Source organism: Mandrillus leucophaeus, unplaced genomic scaffold (genome assembly GCF_000951045.1).
Source record: "Mandrillus leucophaeus isolate KB7577 unplaced genomic scaffold, Mleu.le_1.0 Scaffold162, whole genome shotgun sequence".
Lineage (NCBI taxonomy): Eukaryota > Metazoa > Chordata > Mammalia > Primates > Cercopithecidae > Mandrillus > Mandrillus leucophaeus.
Window position 1 is genome coordinate 2,756,308 of NW_012101610.1, and position 17,173 is coordinate 2,773,480.

The window sequence follows — 17,173 nt, forward strand, 5'->3', positions numbered from 1 at the left end:
TTCCTTTATTGTGATATAACTTGTAATAAAACCAAGATATGAACGTAGTTTGAGAATTCAGATATCCAGCCTTTTTCTTAGCTATACCAACAAACCCATACAGTTCGCCTCCAAAATGAATGAAATGTTGTCTCTTCCCTCCAGTGTTGTACATAGTCTAGTTAGTAAGAAAACTAAGCCTCCAGAAAAGGCTATTACTTCATTATTACAAACAGTAAATAATTTAATTTTAGAATTTACTTTTACTTTGAATTTTTATTTGATGGTGGAAACGAAGTTCCTATAAAAATGGAGTTGAACTATAATAAGCAGTTTAAGGCTGAGCGCGGTGGCTCAAGCCTGTAATCCCAGCACTTTGGGAGGCTGAGACGGGCGGATCACGAGGTCAGGAGATCGAGACCATCCTGGCTAACACGGTGAAACCCCGTCTCTAACTAAAAAATACAAAAAACTAGCCGGGCGAAGTGGCGGGTCCCTGTAGTCCCAGCTACTTGGGAGGCTGAGGCAGGAGAATGGCCTGAACCCAGAGGAGGAGCTTGCAGTGAGCCGAGATCCGGCCACTGCACTCCAGCCTGGGTGACAGAGCAAGACTCCGTCTCAAAAAAAAAAAAAAAAAGCAGTTTAAACACATTCATATTTGAAACACTTGCTACTTCTTAATCACTAGATGACTGTCTTGAGAGTAATTACTGATACTAAAACTATTTTTCTTAATCATTATCAATTCTAGGATGAAGAAGCTGCTCTGGCGGATGGTGAAGATGTTCCCTATGAGAACAGTGTTAGGCAGTTTTTGGGTGAATATAAATCATGGCAAGACAACATTCAAACAGTTCTGTTTACATTAGTCCAGGCTATGGGTCAGGTTCGAAGTCAAGAACATGTTGAAATGCTCCAGGAAATCACTCCCACCTTGAAAGAACTGAAAACACAAAGTCAGAGGTAAGAATGCCTTCTGGTCAAAATTTATAAAACATAAGTACAAAACTAATGGTATAGTAAGTTTATCTCTTGATTTAATTTTTCAGTTTTGTTCATATTTTTATAAGTAGTTATCAGGTAAAACATTTCATAAATAAGCCATTTTATTTTGTATTTCAGTATCTATAATAATTTAGTGAGTTTTGCATCACCCTTAGTCACCGATGCAACAAATGAATGTTCGAGTCCAACGTCATCTGCTACTTATCAGCCATCCTTTGCTGCAGGTAGGAGAAGAGTCCTGAGTCTTGATCTCTTAATAATGTTACACATAGATGCTAAGATGTTTAATTATACATAGCTGTCTAATATGAAACACTTAAGGCCTGTCATTCTATAGTCTTAAACTGAACAGATTGTAGCTTATCCTTAAAAATACTCATGTGAGCCAGGCATGATGGCTCACACCTATAATCCCCCCAGCTACTTGAAGGCCAAGGTGGGAGGATTGCCTAAGGCCAGGAGTTCAAGACCCTGTCTCTTTAAAAATAAATAAACAAACAGCTATTAAAAAAAAAAAAAGGCTGGGCGAGGTGGCTCACACCTCTTATCCCAGCACTTTGGGAGGCTGAGGCAGGTGGATCACCTAAGATCAGGTGTTTAAGACCAACCTGACCAACATGATGAAACCTTGTCTCTGCTAAAAATACAAAAAAAATTAGCTGGGTGTGGTGCCAGATGCTTGCAGTCCCAGCTACTCAGGAGGCTGAGACAGGAGAATTGTTTGAACCTGGGAAGAAGAGGTTGCAGTGAGCCTAGATCACGTCACTATACTCCAGCCTGGGTGACAGAACAAGACTCTGTCTCATAAAAATGAAACAACTTGTGAGACAGTAAAAATGCTTTGCATTTGAGTAGTTTTCTTTAAAAAAAATTTTTTTTTTTTTTTTTTTTTTTTAAAGACGGGGTCTCAAAACTCACTGTGGCCCAGGCTGGAGTGCAGTGGCACAGTTGTGGCTCTCTGCAACCTCCACCCCCCAGTTTTAAGCGATTCTCCTGCCTCAGCTTCCTGAATAGCTTGGATTACAGGTGCCTGCTACTTGGCTAAAAATTTTTTTATGATTTTAAAATATGTATCTGTTAGAGAAACTTAGGAAAATACTTAATACAACTGAAAAATTTGTAGTTTCATTCCAAATAGAGGCAAAAACCACTCTGCATTTGTTGATTTACTTCACTGTGCATATGCACACCTACACGAACACATTGGGATGATTATGCAAGTGCAATTGTTGTTGCCTTTTTCCAGTTAATAATTTTTCAGTCATTAAATAATCTTTTAAAAAATGATTTAATGGCCAATTTATTTTTATTTTTTATTTTTTTATTTTTATTTTATTGTTTTTTGTTTGTTTGTTTTTTGTTTTTGTTTTGAGATGAGTCTCACTCTGTCGCCCAGGTTGGAGTGCAGTGGCGCAATCTTAGCTCGCTGCAACTTCCGCCTTCTGGGTTCAGGAGATTCTCCTGCCTCAGCCTCCCAAGTAGCTAGAATTACAGGAACCTGCCACCATGCCCCGCTAATTTTTGTATTTTTATAGAGACAGGATTTTGCCATGTTGGGTAGGCTGGTCTCAAACTTCTGAACTCAACTGATCCGCCCACCTCGGCCTCCCAAAGTGCTGGGATTACAGGTGTGAGCCACCATGCCCAGCTGATATTTATGGTTTTTGATGCCCCAAACCTAGTAAACGTAATTGTACAAATTCATACCTGAATGTCTGACTGGTTTTAGGCTATATTTTTAGGAAGACAATTGCTGTGTCAAAGGATAAGGATTTATAGTTGATTATTTAATTTGGGGTATTAAAATACACTACCACCTATCCCGTGCTTGCTCCACCCTGCCCCCTCCGTGTTTTGTTTACATGTAAATTGAGCCACCAACTTTTTCTCTGTAGCAGTCCGGAGTAACACTGGCCAGAAGACTCAGCCTGATGTCATGTCACAGAATGCTAGAAAGCTGATCCAGAAAAATCTTGCCACATCAGCTGATACTCCACCAAGCACCGTTCCAGGAACTGGCAAGAGTGTTGCTTGTAGTCCTAAAAAGGCAGTCAGAGACCCTAAAACTGGGAAAGGTAATTAGTTAGAATAAAGATGCCTTAAATTTTTTATAAAATGACGGTTTGACTTACGTATGTTTTTGTTGCTTCATAGCGGTGCAAGAGAGAAACTCCTATGCAGTGAGTGTGTGGAAGAGAGTGAAAGCCAAGTTAGAGGGCCGAGATGTTGATCCGAATAGGAGGATGTCAGTTGCTGAACAGGTGACTGTGTTTTAAACTTGGGCTACACATTTTAATGTTGCTGGAAAAGTAGAGGTGTATAAAGATGCCTCTCATCGATTTCCTTAGTGGTTCATCAAGGAACTTAAATGTGTTTTCAGGATTCAGAAGATTTTGAGTAACACAGCTCTGGCGTTGTCCAGTAGTCACCATTTTGCTCTGACCCTTCCTTGTGAGCACTTTCCTTTCCCCTAGCCCTGTTTTAACCCAAATATAAGTCTGATCCTCCTCCACCGGACTACAATTAGTTTTCATTTAAAGAAAACTGTTGAAGGTTTCAAATGAAATGCCAAGGATGCTTTGGGTTGCAGGTGTAGTATGAGTGGAGCATCCCTAATTAGAAAATCAGATGCTCCCAATCTGAAACATTTTGAGTGTTGACATGATGCCATAAGTGGAAAATTCCATGTCTGACCTTGTGATGGATCCCAGTAGTGCAAATCTAGTCAGAACCTGTTTCATGCACAAAATTACTGAAAATGTGTAAAATTACCTTCAGGCTATGTGAATAATAAGGCATAAGTAGATTCCGTGTATAGACTTGCATCCCACCCCTAAGTTCCTTATTGTATGCATGCATATATTCCAAAATCTCAAAGAATCCAAAATCTAAAACTACAGGTCCCAAGCATTTTGGATAAGGGATACTCAACCTGTATTTGTAAAGCATCTTTGGGTATCGGGACATTTGTCTGAAGTCATTACTCTGAAATGTTTTCATCAGTGTTACTAATATTGAATATATAAATTTGAGAATAAAGCTACAGAAAAGTTGTAGGAAGGCCCATAAACGTTTTACCTAGACTCACCAGTTAACAGTTTCCCATGTTTCATTGTTCTGTGTGTGTGTGTACACACAGGTTTTCTGAACAATTTGAGGGTTCTCTGCAGACATCTTAACACTTCATGCCTAAACTTCACTGTGTGTCTCTTGAACAAAATACTATAATACTGTAACTACTATGTAATTGTCAACTCAGGAAACTTAACATTGATGTAATACTATTATCTAACATTCAATCCACATTCAGATTTCTCCAATTATCTCAAAATATTCTTTATTGCTTATTCCTCCTCTCTGAACCCCCCCTTTCCCCCACTTTCAGGATCTAGTCAAGGATCATCATGCATTTTGCATATAGATAGATGGTCCTCCCCTTATGATGGAGTGACATCCCAATAAATCCATTATAAGTCTAAAATGCATTTAATACCCTGATAAACCCATGGTGAAGTTAAAAAAAAAAAAAAGGTCATTTGGACCCACTGTGAGTCAGGGACTGTCTATCCTTGTCCTACTTCTTGATCTGCTTTAATATCTAGAACAGTTCCTGAGCCTTTCCCTCTTCCCTTCCCTTGATATTTTTGGTTTGTCTAGATTAGCTGGTTTACAGAATGTGCCTCTGTTTATATTTGTCTGATATTTTCCTCATAATTCATTCAAGATTTTTTTGGAAGGAATACAACATCGGTGATGTTTCTTTCTCAGTATTTTACATCAAGAGACATATGTCAATTTGTGCCATCTTTGGTGGTGATAAGTTAGATCATATGGTCAAGAGAGGTATCCTCTTGATGTCTTCATTATAAATGTACATTTTTTTCCTGTGGGATAAAAATTAAGAGACTGAGTATCTTGTTTGATGGTTTGGCATCTGTAATTCAATTTTAACATCAGCAAGGAATTTTTTTTCTTTTTTCTTTTAAACACTGTTACGTTCTTGTATAGGACCTAGACTTAAACTCTTCTTGGGCAAGGATTTTTTTTTTTTTTTTTTTTTAAGAAACCATTTTGTCAAGTTTGTCAAGAATCATGAAAGATGTTCTGAGTTAGGGATATTTTTACTTCATAAACATTCTGGTAGGTTAATGGATTGTGTGCTTTTCATATCTTTGTAACTGTCTTAGCTCTCTTTTTAAAGTATACTTGGCTATTGTGCTTTTTATTCTGGTAGTTATTAAATTTTATATGAAAATTCAGGGGCTTACAGGAGCAGGGTAAGTATAGGGAATCCTTTGCACATAACTTTTGGTATAATTTGTCTGCTGATTATAATTCAGCAGACAACTGAAAAGCTTTAAATGACTTTACATACTATCCTGCCTATTTTTACAGGTTGACTATGTCATTAAGGAAGCAACTAATCTAGATAACTTGGCTCAGCTGTATGAAGGTTGGACAGCCTGGGTGTGAATGGCAAGTCAGTAGATGAGTCTGGTTAAGCGAGGTCAGACATCCACCAGAATCAACTCAGCCTCAGGCATCCAAAGCCACACCACAGTCGGTGGTGATGCAACTGGGGGCTTACTCTGAGGAAACCTAGGAAATCTCGGTGCACTAGGAAGTGAATCCTGCAGGACAGCTGCACTCAGGGATACGCCCAACACCATGGCCTGCAACCCCAGGGTCAAGGGTGAAGGAAAGCAAGCTCACCGCCTGAACACGGAGATTGTCTTTCTGCCACAGAACAGCAGCAAACGTGTCAGGAGGTTAGCTGCAGAAAGAAATCGGGATGCCGCGGAGCACAGAGTGATTTGGAACTCCATTCCACCTGACCCTGTGTGTACAATCCAGGAAAAAAACAAACCCCGCTCAGAAACAGAGAAAACTGGGGTCGCGAAGAAATCACAGCCAAGGAAGATTTGATGCATTCAGATTCTTGTGTAACACTTGTTGCTTGGCAACAGTACTGGTTGGGTTGACCAGTAAGTACAAAAAGGCTAAAGGCTATGCGATATGAATTTCAGAAATGGACTGAAAATGGAGAGCTATGTAACAGATACACTACAGTGGAAGAACTTCTGAAATGAAGGGAAAAAAACCACCCCATCGTTTCCTACTCCTCCCCACCACTTACCCATTCCCCCCCCTTTACCTAATCTAGTAGATTAGCCATCTTTCAAATTCACTTTTATTTCAATCCTTATATTTCATATACTTTCGTCACGATGCTGTTAACAACTTCTGATAACATGGAAAATTCAAGGATTGTTTAAAGGTCTGATGATCACACACAAAATGTAATTCTGGTTGTTTAAGTCATTTCTGTGATTCTATCATGTACAGTTTCCAGAATTGTCACTGTGCATTCAAAAGTAATGAATCTAACAGACATTTGATTTAATGTATGCTCCCTTTTGCTTATAGTGTGCATTTTTTTTGGAGGTCATTCAAATTTTCCCTCTTCTGTGATAGCTGTAGTTTCTTTCATAGAAAGTAGCTAATCCAGTGTAATCTTTTACCTTTTTAAAAACCAGGATAGAGTATCTATTAGAGTTTTACATTGTTGATGATAGATTAACAATAAAGTGATGTTCTGGTGGAGGTAGACTGAAATTTTTTTAAATTCATTTTTTTCATTTGATGCTTTTAATTTACACTTGGTAAATTAAAAGTTCTTTAGTTTACTTGGCATTTTAGGACATGTACATGAAACAGTGAAAATGAGATCCACCAACATCTTTTATTAAGTTCAGTTATTAGTCTGTGAAGTGCTTTACTTTTTGCACAATTTTAATAGCTTGCCATTCAGTAATACATTATAGTGAATTCATGATCAAGGGTTTCCTTAAATTTAGCGTTGCATTTCAGTACTGACTGTGTAAGCTAAATTGCTGATCCAAAATAAAAACCCAGACTAGAATAGGGTTCTTAAAATCAAGTATCAACACAAAAGAGAACACAATTAAAATCTTAATTGTTGGCTGGGCACAGTGGCTCATGCCTGTAATCCCAGCACTTTGGGAGGCCGAGGTGGGAGGATCACGAGGTTAGGAGATTGAAACCATCCTGGCTAACACGGTGAAACCCTGTCTCTACTAAAAATACAAAAAAATTAGCCAGGCGTGGTGGTGGGCGCCTGTAGTCCCAGCTACTTGGGAGGCTGAGGCAGGAGAATGGCGTGAACCCAGGAGGCGGAGCTTGCAGTGAGCCAAGATTGTGCCACTGCACTCCAGTCTGGGCGACAGAATGAGACTCTGTGACAAAAATAAATAAATAAAAATAATCTTAATTGTCTGAGTACATTTTCCCTGCATTTTAGAGATTAGGACAGTGGTCACTTTTTAGTTGCCAGTCTTCACAGACAAACTTGAGAGGTATTAAGGAAAAAATTCCACATAGCTCTGGGCCTTTTCTGTATTCTGATTGCCACGTTAATCTATAATCTTTAAGTACCCATGAAAGAACGTGTTTTAGTATCAGTGTTTTCTTGATACTTTAGCAAGTATTGTAGGCAGGGTGGATTTTTTGAAATACCCATGTGTTCAATAGCAAGTTAAGGAACCTAGCGCATCAAATTTTGTTTTCTTCATTCATTTGGAACCTTATTTTCACAAAACAACCTAGCTGGAATAATAATGCCATATTGTATTTTGCATGCTGCTTTATTTTCTAGAGGCTCTGGGAGCAAATTACATTCATCACATTACCTCTGCTCTCTCAAGATTAAAGTCTTTCAGCAACATTCTTTATTGTCATCATAAGGAAAAACTTTTATCGCAGTGATAAAATCAGTTCACATTAGTTTAGCACTATAGATAGCATTCAGAAATTGCTCTCTCTTTGGTAAAGAAGATAAACAGGTGAATTTTATTGCCTGTGTTTTCAGGCTTCAGAGGTACCTGGCACCTTACTCAAGCAAAAACAAAAAACAGTTTTACTTCAAAAGCATGTGCCTCTGGTAAATTATCCATCACTTTTGTTTTAAAGTGGTCCCTCCAAGAATAATGTGGCATACACAGTGGGTTTGGTTGTAAGGCAGATGTAATAGATGACTTCAAAAGCCTGCTCCTTACTGCACTCTGGACCAAGACCCTGGTCTGTATCGTTTGGCTTCCTCTGTTAAGTCATTCTACAAGGTGACTTGCCATTTGAACTTTTTAAGAGACCTCAGCAGTTAGACTGAGAAAAGTTAGAGTGCTGTCGTTATGAAGTCATACATTTTTGATAACACAAAATACCTGTGGAAAACCAGGGATCCTCTCCTATTTTTCTCTCTCTCCTGCCTCCCCCTTTCCCTCCATTCCTCTGTCCCCTCCCCCTCTTCCCCACTGTCTTTAAGAATCAGGGGGTACAGAATAACCTACAAACAACCTCTTCAGAGTACCCTTGGAAATTGAAGTTCAATCTTAAGTTTTTTGTTGTCTTTAATTTACTAGAATTGCCTAATTGTTAGTTGATTTCTCTACAGAGCTGTGGAGGCTTAGCTTGTGTAGTTATTTCTCTTTTACTGTTGCTTTGGTGTGTCTTGAAGTTGATTGATTATTTTTGGTCATTGAGTTCTTAGTGTAGTTTGCTAGATGATGATTAAGATTCTTTTGTGTTTGACACTTGTGGTGAGTTGCTTTTGAAATCTGTTGAGATTTCCATGTGAGAACTGATAATCAGGCTCTTGATCTGCTTCCCTACATTACTTTTTTAGAGCCCAAACCCCAGGTTTAGGGTGAGGGTTTGTAATACAGAGAAAAACTTCCATCACTTCTGCCCTTAACCCTTGCCTCTAAGCTTAGTAAGTAGTTTTCTTAATATTGTCCAATGTTTGGTGTTATCTGCATTGTTTTTTGTTTTTTTAATTGTGGTTGTTCTGACGTGTGAAATTTAAGGAAAGAGCCATTTTTAAAAATGCCGAGCAGGGCAATGCAAGTACAGCCAAATATTAGACTTGATGTGCAATCTTAGGTCCTTTTTAATCTGGGGTATTATAGGCAGTACTTTAAATTGAAAAGTCTTCCTGGCCTATTTTCCTCCACATTTTTGTAATTAACTCTGGGGGCTTACTTGTTTTGGCAGTACTAAAATCAAAGGAGCTGGTTCTTCTTTTCTCCCAATTATTTTCATATGAAAGCACCTACAATTAGCCTGTTAGTCCTATTCAGATACATCAAATATCAGTGAATGCTTTACTATTAGCACATTTAAGCATCTTTGTTTTACATAAAAGTAGAGTATGAAAACCAGTGTTCAATTTTATATTTTGTTGAGCTTGTAAAATGCCAGCAATTTAAAACTAGGACTTTCCTCCCCATAAGCCAAGGAGGTAGAATTACTGATGCAAGGGTTAAAGAAGGTAGATTTTGTTTTCAATATTTGGGTAGTCTTAGATTCCTCCCACAGGGAAGAACTAGCAAGTGTCCCAAATTTTTCCATACGTTGGGGAGGGGAAAATTCACTGTATAATGAAACCCTAAGGGTTTGTTGCACTTCCTGCTTTTTAGACCTGGTTAACAGTATCACCATCCTTATTTACAGAAGGGCAAAACTAACTCTTAATGAGAAAAGCTTTATAAGTTCAAGGGTTGTAAAACATGACCTACTTAGGGTACTCTGCTTTCCATGGGAACTTGGCTAGACTTAGAAAAAGATGTTCGCTGCGCTAATGTAAAGTGTCATACAATTTAGTAGATTTTTGAAGATGGTAAACTTAGAATTCTATGTTCTGAATTGCAGACTTTTAGAATGTTTTTCTTTGAAAACAGGCTAATATCTTTTTCTTTTCTTGACAAAGTTTCAGCTCCTCTTTATTGTGTCATTTTTCTGGTTTAAATTTCCCTTATCTTTCCACCTGTAATGTCAGTGGCAACAACATCATACTTCACTTACTTGTTAATTTACTTTTTACCCTTATTCTAAGAGCAAGTTGAGTTGAACTGAATCTTCCTTGTCCTAGTAACAATGTATAAATAGTGGCTTCTCTGTACAAAAGGTTGTAATGCCTCCTGATGGATATAATTTTGTGATTGTATTTTAAAGTTGAATAAATCACACCAGCTTCCTGAAAATGTTCATAATGCATCTTTTGGAAAACAAAAATACATGCCTAATTTGTGCATATTTGCATTAACATGGCAAAGATTGTATGAAATACTTGTTTTTCAGAAAATAAAGGTTCAGTCTCAAAAGATACATCATTTAAGTTCTGAATTTATTGGTCAAAATAGATTTTGGAAAACTTGGAACCTTTTGGAACCTGGGTAGCTTGAAAAAACAAAACGACAGGGTCTCCCTATGTTGCCCAGGCTGATCTTGAACTCCTGGGCTCAAGTTACCCTCCCACTTCAGCCTCCCAAAGTGCTGGGATTACAAGCCTGAACCACTGAGCCGAGCCAAACCTAGCCTTTTTTTTTCTGAATAGCGCTAATACCTCAAAAAAGACCCCTAAATTCTCAAAAAAGTAGTTATTTTACTCTCAAACTTCTGTTGTATTTTTGAAAAGCAGTAGAAATTTTACTTCAATGATATCAATGTAAATTCTTTGTATTAGGGCCCAATTTATAAAGCTTAATTTTGGCAGTATTTAAAAACAAAATTCCCATAGATCATTATTGACAGATAGGCGCATTCCTTGGAGTGTGACACCTCTGAAAAAAAATAGAAAATGTCCAGCTTGGCTTTATATCTTGGAGATTGCATTTGTTGCTGCTAGATGATGTTAGGATTTGTGTTAACTGCTTAGTCATCTGGCGCATTTCAAAAGATCACATCCTGTCTCTGTAGGACAAAAAGCTCTAAAGAAAACTACGTTAAGGGTGGGTGTTTTTTAATAATTCGACCAATCGGAAATTTAGTGAGAGACCGTATAGCAGGGCTGTGCATTTAGAAATAGGTATGGGAATACACTGTTAAGTAACAAAAAATACTAAGTGGAGAAACTGCTGCTTGAGTTGCTTCTGTTTTTTTCACCTACCTTCATTTCACAAGCTGGTGTTAACAAGTCTTAAGTTGTGCATGGAAAACTTGGGTGAAAACGAGAAGCATTCTGCAGCAAAAGCTGATTTCCCAAAAGTAGAAATGTCACTTTAAACCCTAATAACCCCATAGCCTCTCCTTTGGAAGTGGCTATTACTGTGGGTCTAGCAAGATCACACACCCAGTGCTCAACATGTTCACTGTGTGGCTGCTGATTGCCTCGATCTTTTTGTCTTTTTTTTTTTTTTTTTTTTTTTTTTTTTTTTAAAGACAGGTTTTTTGCTCTGTCGCCCAAGCTTGAGTGTAGTAGGTGCAATCATAGCTCACTGCAGCTCAATCTCCTGGGCTCAAGGGATCTCCCGCGCCTCCCCTTTTGTCTTTTGTTTTTTAAGTACATGGAGAAGAACCTGCTTTTCAGACTCCATACCTTTAAAAACTCTCCAAATAGCGTCTCTGTCATCTGGCTGTATCTTGCCTATACAACTTCTTTACCCCAACATTCCAAAGTGGCACTTTATTGAATAGTCGGCCTTCCTTGCAAAGACTTTTTCAAGTGCTTCTCCCTGATCCAGATACTTCACTCTCCCTTCACCTTGAAAGACCTACAGCAAATTGACACCCTTCCATGAAATTCACAATGCGCCTGCCCTTGCCCCGCTCTCCGGGGCAGTATGCGGTCTGCAGCTAAACACTCTCACATTTACGACTTCCTTGAATATTTAAGAACCTGGTGGTTACTTAAGGAACATCAAAAAATAAATTTAAATTCAATGGCCGAATACAGATGACCGTAAGAGATTGGAGTTAAAACCTGTATAAAAGGATAAAAGGTTGGAAGTTAAAACTCCAGTTAATTCACCTAAAACAAACATTTGATTAGGACATTTGGCATGATTCTGTTTGTATCAAAAGATGAAAAATCGGCCGGTCGCGGTGGCTGTTGCACTACAGCCTGGGCAACAGAGCGAGGCTCTGTCTCAGAACAAACAAAAAAAAATCAAAGCACTTTGTTACTGCATTTGAAATCCTGGATAGAAAAGATGTAGAAGTGCCTCAACACAGTTCCTAAACTGCCTAAGAATTCCGTTGCTTGTGAGAGGGTTTACATCTTTCCTTACCATGACCTCTAATGGAAGAAAGGTCGTGTCAAGAACTATCCTTTTGACCGGGCGCAGTAGCTCACGCCTGTAATCCCAGCACTTTGGGAGGCCGAGGTGGGCGGATCTCTTGAGGTCAGGAGGTCCAGAGTAGCCTGGCCCAAATCGTGAACCCTGTCTCTATTAAAATGCAAAAATTAGCCGGGCGTGGTGGCGGGCGCCTGTAATTCCAGCTACTCGGGAAGCTGACACGCGAGGATCACTTGAACCCGGGAGATGGAGGTTGCAGTCAGCAGAGATCGCGCTACTGCACTTCAGCCTGGGCAACGAAGCGAGACTCTTTCGTCTCAAAAAACAAAGAAACAAAAAAAAGAATCCTTTTGGAGAGGGGGCTTTCAGTTTAAGTAAGTTAAACATCCACGTATAATAAAGCCCCTTAGAAGGCGGTGCATTTTCACACGCTCTCAAACCAGGCCTGGGTTTTTCCTCCCAAGCTCAGGCCTTATTCCTACTGGGTAGGAGAGAAACACTGCAGCAAAATCCACACAAAGAACTCTTTTCACTTGTCCTCAAAACCTCACGGGTCGCAAATCGGGGCTAAACGGCTCAGGCGCCTGCTTAGGGCACCGGGCCGGAGGTGGAACGGATCCCAGCCGCCTCGGGGCCAGGAAGAGATAAAGTGTCGCAGGCCGGCGTCTCCGCCCTCCACCTCAGGCGGCGAAGCATCGCTCTCCGAGTAGCCCATTTTCCAGTGAGACTCCTCGGCTGCGAGAGCCGGACAAAGAGCGGCCCAAAGACACCGCAGCAGCCAGAGCGGGGGAACCACTGAGGGACCGCGCCCCCTGCAGCGGCCGTTGAACCGCTTCCTACAGCCCTGGGCGGGGCGTCGCTCAATCCCTGGGCGCTGATTGGGCACTCCGTGTCCCCTCCCCCTCGGCCCGGCGCGGCCTCTGTCTCCTTTGACCCCGATTTCAAGCCATGCGCTGAGCTTCGGTTGGTCTGGTTTCCTTGAGGCGTGAGCTCGGTCTGTCCAATGAGGAGCGAGGGTCGCGGGGGCTGTCGGGAAGGGCGGCCGACCGATATAAGCTGCCTGCGGGGCGTTCCCTCGCGCTGTGGTCGCCGTGCGGGGCTCGGTTGGAGGTCTCACTGGAAGCTACCCTGCGGTCACAGAGACGGCATCCCGGAGACGATGGCGGAGGGAGATAATCGCAGCACCAACTTGCTGGTGAGTCCTGGCCTCCTGTCCCCCGGGAGCCGAGCGAGGCCTCCAGACGTCCGTGGGTTCAAACACCGCGGCCTCGTCCCTGTCACCCGCCGCGGGCCCGGCCCTTCTCTCCCGGGGCAGGCGACGATGCCTGGCCCTCGGGCTTCTTGGGTAACTCCTGGGTGTCGACCCCTTACCTTTCCTGGGGATGGTGCGCGACGGGGCGAGGAGGGCGCGTGATTCCTCACCGCGAGTAGAAGGAGGAAGTGGGAGGCAGAGGGGCTGCGACACTAGCCTGGGGTGCGGGTGGGGGCAGAAGGCCTCCTGGGGCCTGTCCAGCGCTTTCGGGGCCCAGGCCCCAGCCGTATTCGGCTTTCCCCGTCTTTCCTCTTAACCTGGATGTGCCTGCCTTCTTTTCCCCCTAAAACTTGGGCAACAGTGGAGGGTCAAAGGGCTACTGCCGAGAATTTCTGTTAGAGCTGGTACAACTTACAGCTACAGGGAGGCTGCGAGCTCACCGTGGGGAACCCGGAGTGGGGTTCAGCTGAACAGACAATGGGATGTCTTGGCGTTTGTCTGGAATTTGGAAATCTGGCGGGGGTGGGGTCACAGGACTACTGGAAACAGCTTTAGAGTAATAAGCAGGGATCCGAAGGAACTGCAGTGAGATGGACAAATTTTTATTTGTTGTGAATTTATAGGCGGACAAATTTTTATTTGTTGTAAATTTAAGTGCACCATGTAGGCAAAAAAAAAAAACCAAGAGAAATATCTTGTTACCCTTCCCTGGTGACTGCAGGTCACATACCAGCAATGAAAAACGGAACCAAAGAATTTACCTAGGGGCTTTTGAACTTCCAAGAGCCCAGATGCTGGCCAATGACGTGACTTCAGGGCAGTTTTGATTGCGCGTGATTTTATATTTGCTTTTAGAAATGCATGCTTTGTTCCTTTAAACACACACTCCTTCAAGCATAGTTAGTTCCCAGCATGGATCCTTTTAAGAGGATTAATTGCAGCACAAAGAAGTTGCTCAAGCCGTGTTGAAATGACAAATCCTGGGCTAGAGCTCCTGCTTCCCAACTCACTTTCCAGCAGAGCAATGTAATCTAAGGAAAGCAAAGCCTTTGGTCGTGGATTTCTTGGATGCAAATCGGTTAACCTATGTGTGTTTCCCCCTTGGTAAAATGGGGACAGTAATAACACCTTTTTTAAGAGTTGTTGGGAAGATTAATTGAAGTATAAATATAAATGCTCAGCAGAGTGCCCACACATAGTAGTCTCTTCTTTCACTAGTATTAAGCATGGAATATAAAGTCAGAAATACTGAGATCACACGAGTACTCAGCGTGGCACAGATAGCAAGCGTCTTTGTTAAGATTAAGTGCCTTGTTCTGTCATTTGCATGATTTCTAGTGAAAGACTTTTACAAAGAGACAAAGTCTCAGCCCAGGCTGGGCTCAAGCGACCCCTACACCCCCACCAAGTGCTGGGATTACAGGTGTGAGCCATTGCACCCAGCCTGATAACATAGAGACACTTGGGTTTCTTATTCTAATTTTTTCTTCCCTTACCAAAACCAGCTTTAAGCGCTTTTGCTACATTAGCTCATCCTGGAGGTCCAGTTTCGGCTGTTCAGAGTCACAGAGAAATTTGAAGTATAATCAAAATGACATCCTAAGTGGTAAGAAACACTGTATTGAGGAGATATATTGACCCTAAAATGCCACTTTAATTTGGCGAAAGTAGTTTTCCTTAATTGTGCAATGAATGTCAACATCTGAGTGATTCCATTACACAAAGAGCTATTTTAGAAATTGAATGCTGTTCAGAGAAAGTCTTTCCTAATGGATTTAGAAGGGTTTAAATCAATAAGATGTCAAAAACAACGGATCAATTCTAACCATCTGAAATAAAGTTATTTCATTTTATTAATACTCTGGACACTGCCACATGATTCCCTGTATGACTTTGAGAAAGTAAACCATTTTGAGCTCACTTTAATTGCAAAATGAGTCTAATTATCCCTACCTTGTGGCTGTCTATAAGGATTAAGTTACATCATGTATATAAAGAGTAGCCCAGTGCTTGGACTAGAAAAGTGACCATTAAAAGGATATTTAGGCTGGGCCGGGTGACTCATACCTGTAATCCCAGCATTTTGGGAGCCCGAGGTGAGTGGATCATTTGAGGTCGAGAGTTCGAGACCAGCCTGGCCAACATGGTGAAATCTCGTTTCTACAAAAAATTAGCCAGGTGTGGTGGTGTGCGCCTGTAGTCCCAACTACTCAGGAGGCTGAGGTAGGAGAATCGCTTGAATCTGGGAGGCGGAGGCTGCAGTGAGCCGAGATCTCCCCACTGCACTCCAGCCTGGGTGACAGAGTGAGACTCTGTCTCAGAAAACAAACAAAAAGAAAAACCCCATTGGGTTTTCATCTTTGAAATTGCAATTTTTCAGAAATCAACTTGTTTAAAGTTGGCAATTTGGTTAAGAGGTTATTTTTTGTATTTGGAGCTTTAAAATAATTGAAGTCTATGAACCACAAAAATGTTGAGAGTGGTAAAATGATCACTTTAAATGTCGGTGGTATTTAGGCTGCAGAGACTGCGAGTCTGGAAGAACAGCTGCAAGGATGGGGAGAAGTGATGCTGATGGCTGATAAAGTCCTCCGATGGGAAAGAGCCTGGTTTCCACCTGCCATCATGGGTGTGGTTTCTTTGGTGTTTCTGTAAGTGAGCTATTAGATTACTATGGGTTGTGCTTCTTATTAATAAAGGCTTTTTAATATATAGCTTCCATTTGTGGGGGTGTCTTAAGTCTCTTCTGTAATATATAACCCATAAAGAACCCATAAAGAATGTGTTTCTCATAAGCACTTCTAGTTTCCAGAATTTGTAGTACTTAGGTAAACTTTGTAACCTAAAGCGCTTGAGTGAATCAGTGACTCGCAAACTTTTTGTCCTCCAGACTCTTAAACTCTTTTATTATTATTATTATCAGACTTCCAGTTCTGGGATACATGTGTAGAATGTGCAGGTTTGTTACATAGGTATATATAGACGAGCCATGGTGGTTTGCTGCAACCATCAACCCGTCATCAACATTAGGTATTTCTCCTAATGCTATCCCTCCCCTACCCCCACCCCCTAAACTCTTAAAAAATACTGAGAACTCCAAGGAGCTTTTGTCCATTGATATTTACTTAACCACTGCAGCTATGATATCAGCATGTCACAAAGCCTCTGGAAAGCCACTTGTGAGAAAAATAGAGGAAAAATAGCAAATATCTCTGAGAAGCAGCGGGTTCAGTGAATAGTTAGACATGTTTAGTTAGGAATAATAATGACTATGTTTTTCTAACCTTTATTAATTTTTTTAACAGGATTATCTACTATCTAGATCCATCTGTTCTGTCCGGCGTTTCCTGTTTTGTTATGTTTTTGTGCTTGGCTGACTACCTTGTTCCCATTCTAGCGCCTAGAATTTTTGGCTCCAATAAATGGTAGGTAGCATAATGATTTGGCAGTCTCATTTCTGTGTAGTTACTGAACTTGGTGGCTGTGATTAGTATGCTGTAAATAAGCAGAGATAATTGTCTAACCATCAGACACCTAAGCATTAGATATATTGCTTTTATGTGAAGAATGTCATAACTGATTTGAATATAAACTATGAATTTTCTGTACTCCATAGTTCTTTTATGGTAGCTGTACATACACATATTTGCATTTCCATTGATATTTAACATAGTATAATAACTTCACAAATTATTTTTGAATGAATGCAGAAAAGGAAACTGGCAGATTTTCATTCACATTCATTTAGCAATTATTTATTAAATGTCTACTGTGGCAGGCACTGTTAAGTACTCTGAAATATTTTGACTTTTTTTTTTTTTTTTTTTTTTTTGAGATGGAGTCT

The 17,173-nt window shown here is 40.7% G+C and overlaps 2 protein-coding genes across 3 annotated transcripts in view; both read left to right on the forward strand.

The window, feature by feature from the left end:
• The window catches only part of SMG1 (SMG1 phosphatidylinositol 3-kinase-related kinase), an 88,635-nt gene extending 78,468 nt beyond the window's left edge, over nt 1–10,167 (forward strand). Inside the window, exons 59-63 of the mRNA XM_011976087.1 lie at nt 731–942; nt 1,102–1,208; nt 2,880–3,059; nt 3,139–3,245; nt 5,380–10,167. Of these exons, the coding sequence (XP_011831477.1) occupies nt 731–942; nt 1,102–1,208; nt 2,880–3,059; nt 3,139–3,245; nt 5,380–5,457 (684 nt within the window). The 3' untranslated portion in view covers nt 5,458–10,167. The remainder of the gene's footprint in view (nt 1–730; nt 943–1,101; nt 1,209–2,879; nt 3,060–3,138; nt 3,246–5,379) is intronic.
• A 2,858-nt stretch (nt 10,168–13,025) lies between these two features.
• The window catches only part of ARL6IP1 (ADP-ribosylation factor-like 6 interacting protein 1), a 10,294-nt gene continuing 6,146 nt past the window's right edge, over nt 13,026–17,173 (forward strand). Inside the window, exons 1-3 of one of the 2 annotated variants that reach the window (XM_011976091.1) lie at nt 13,026–13,272; nt 15,847–15,980; nt 16,635–16,754. In XM_011976091.1, the coding sequence (XP_011831481.1) occupies nt 13,081–13,272; nt 15,847–15,980; nt 16,635–16,754 (446 nt within the window). In that variant the 5' untranslated portion in view covers nt 13,026–13,080. The other variant, XM_011976092.1, reaches the window with a different exon arrangement.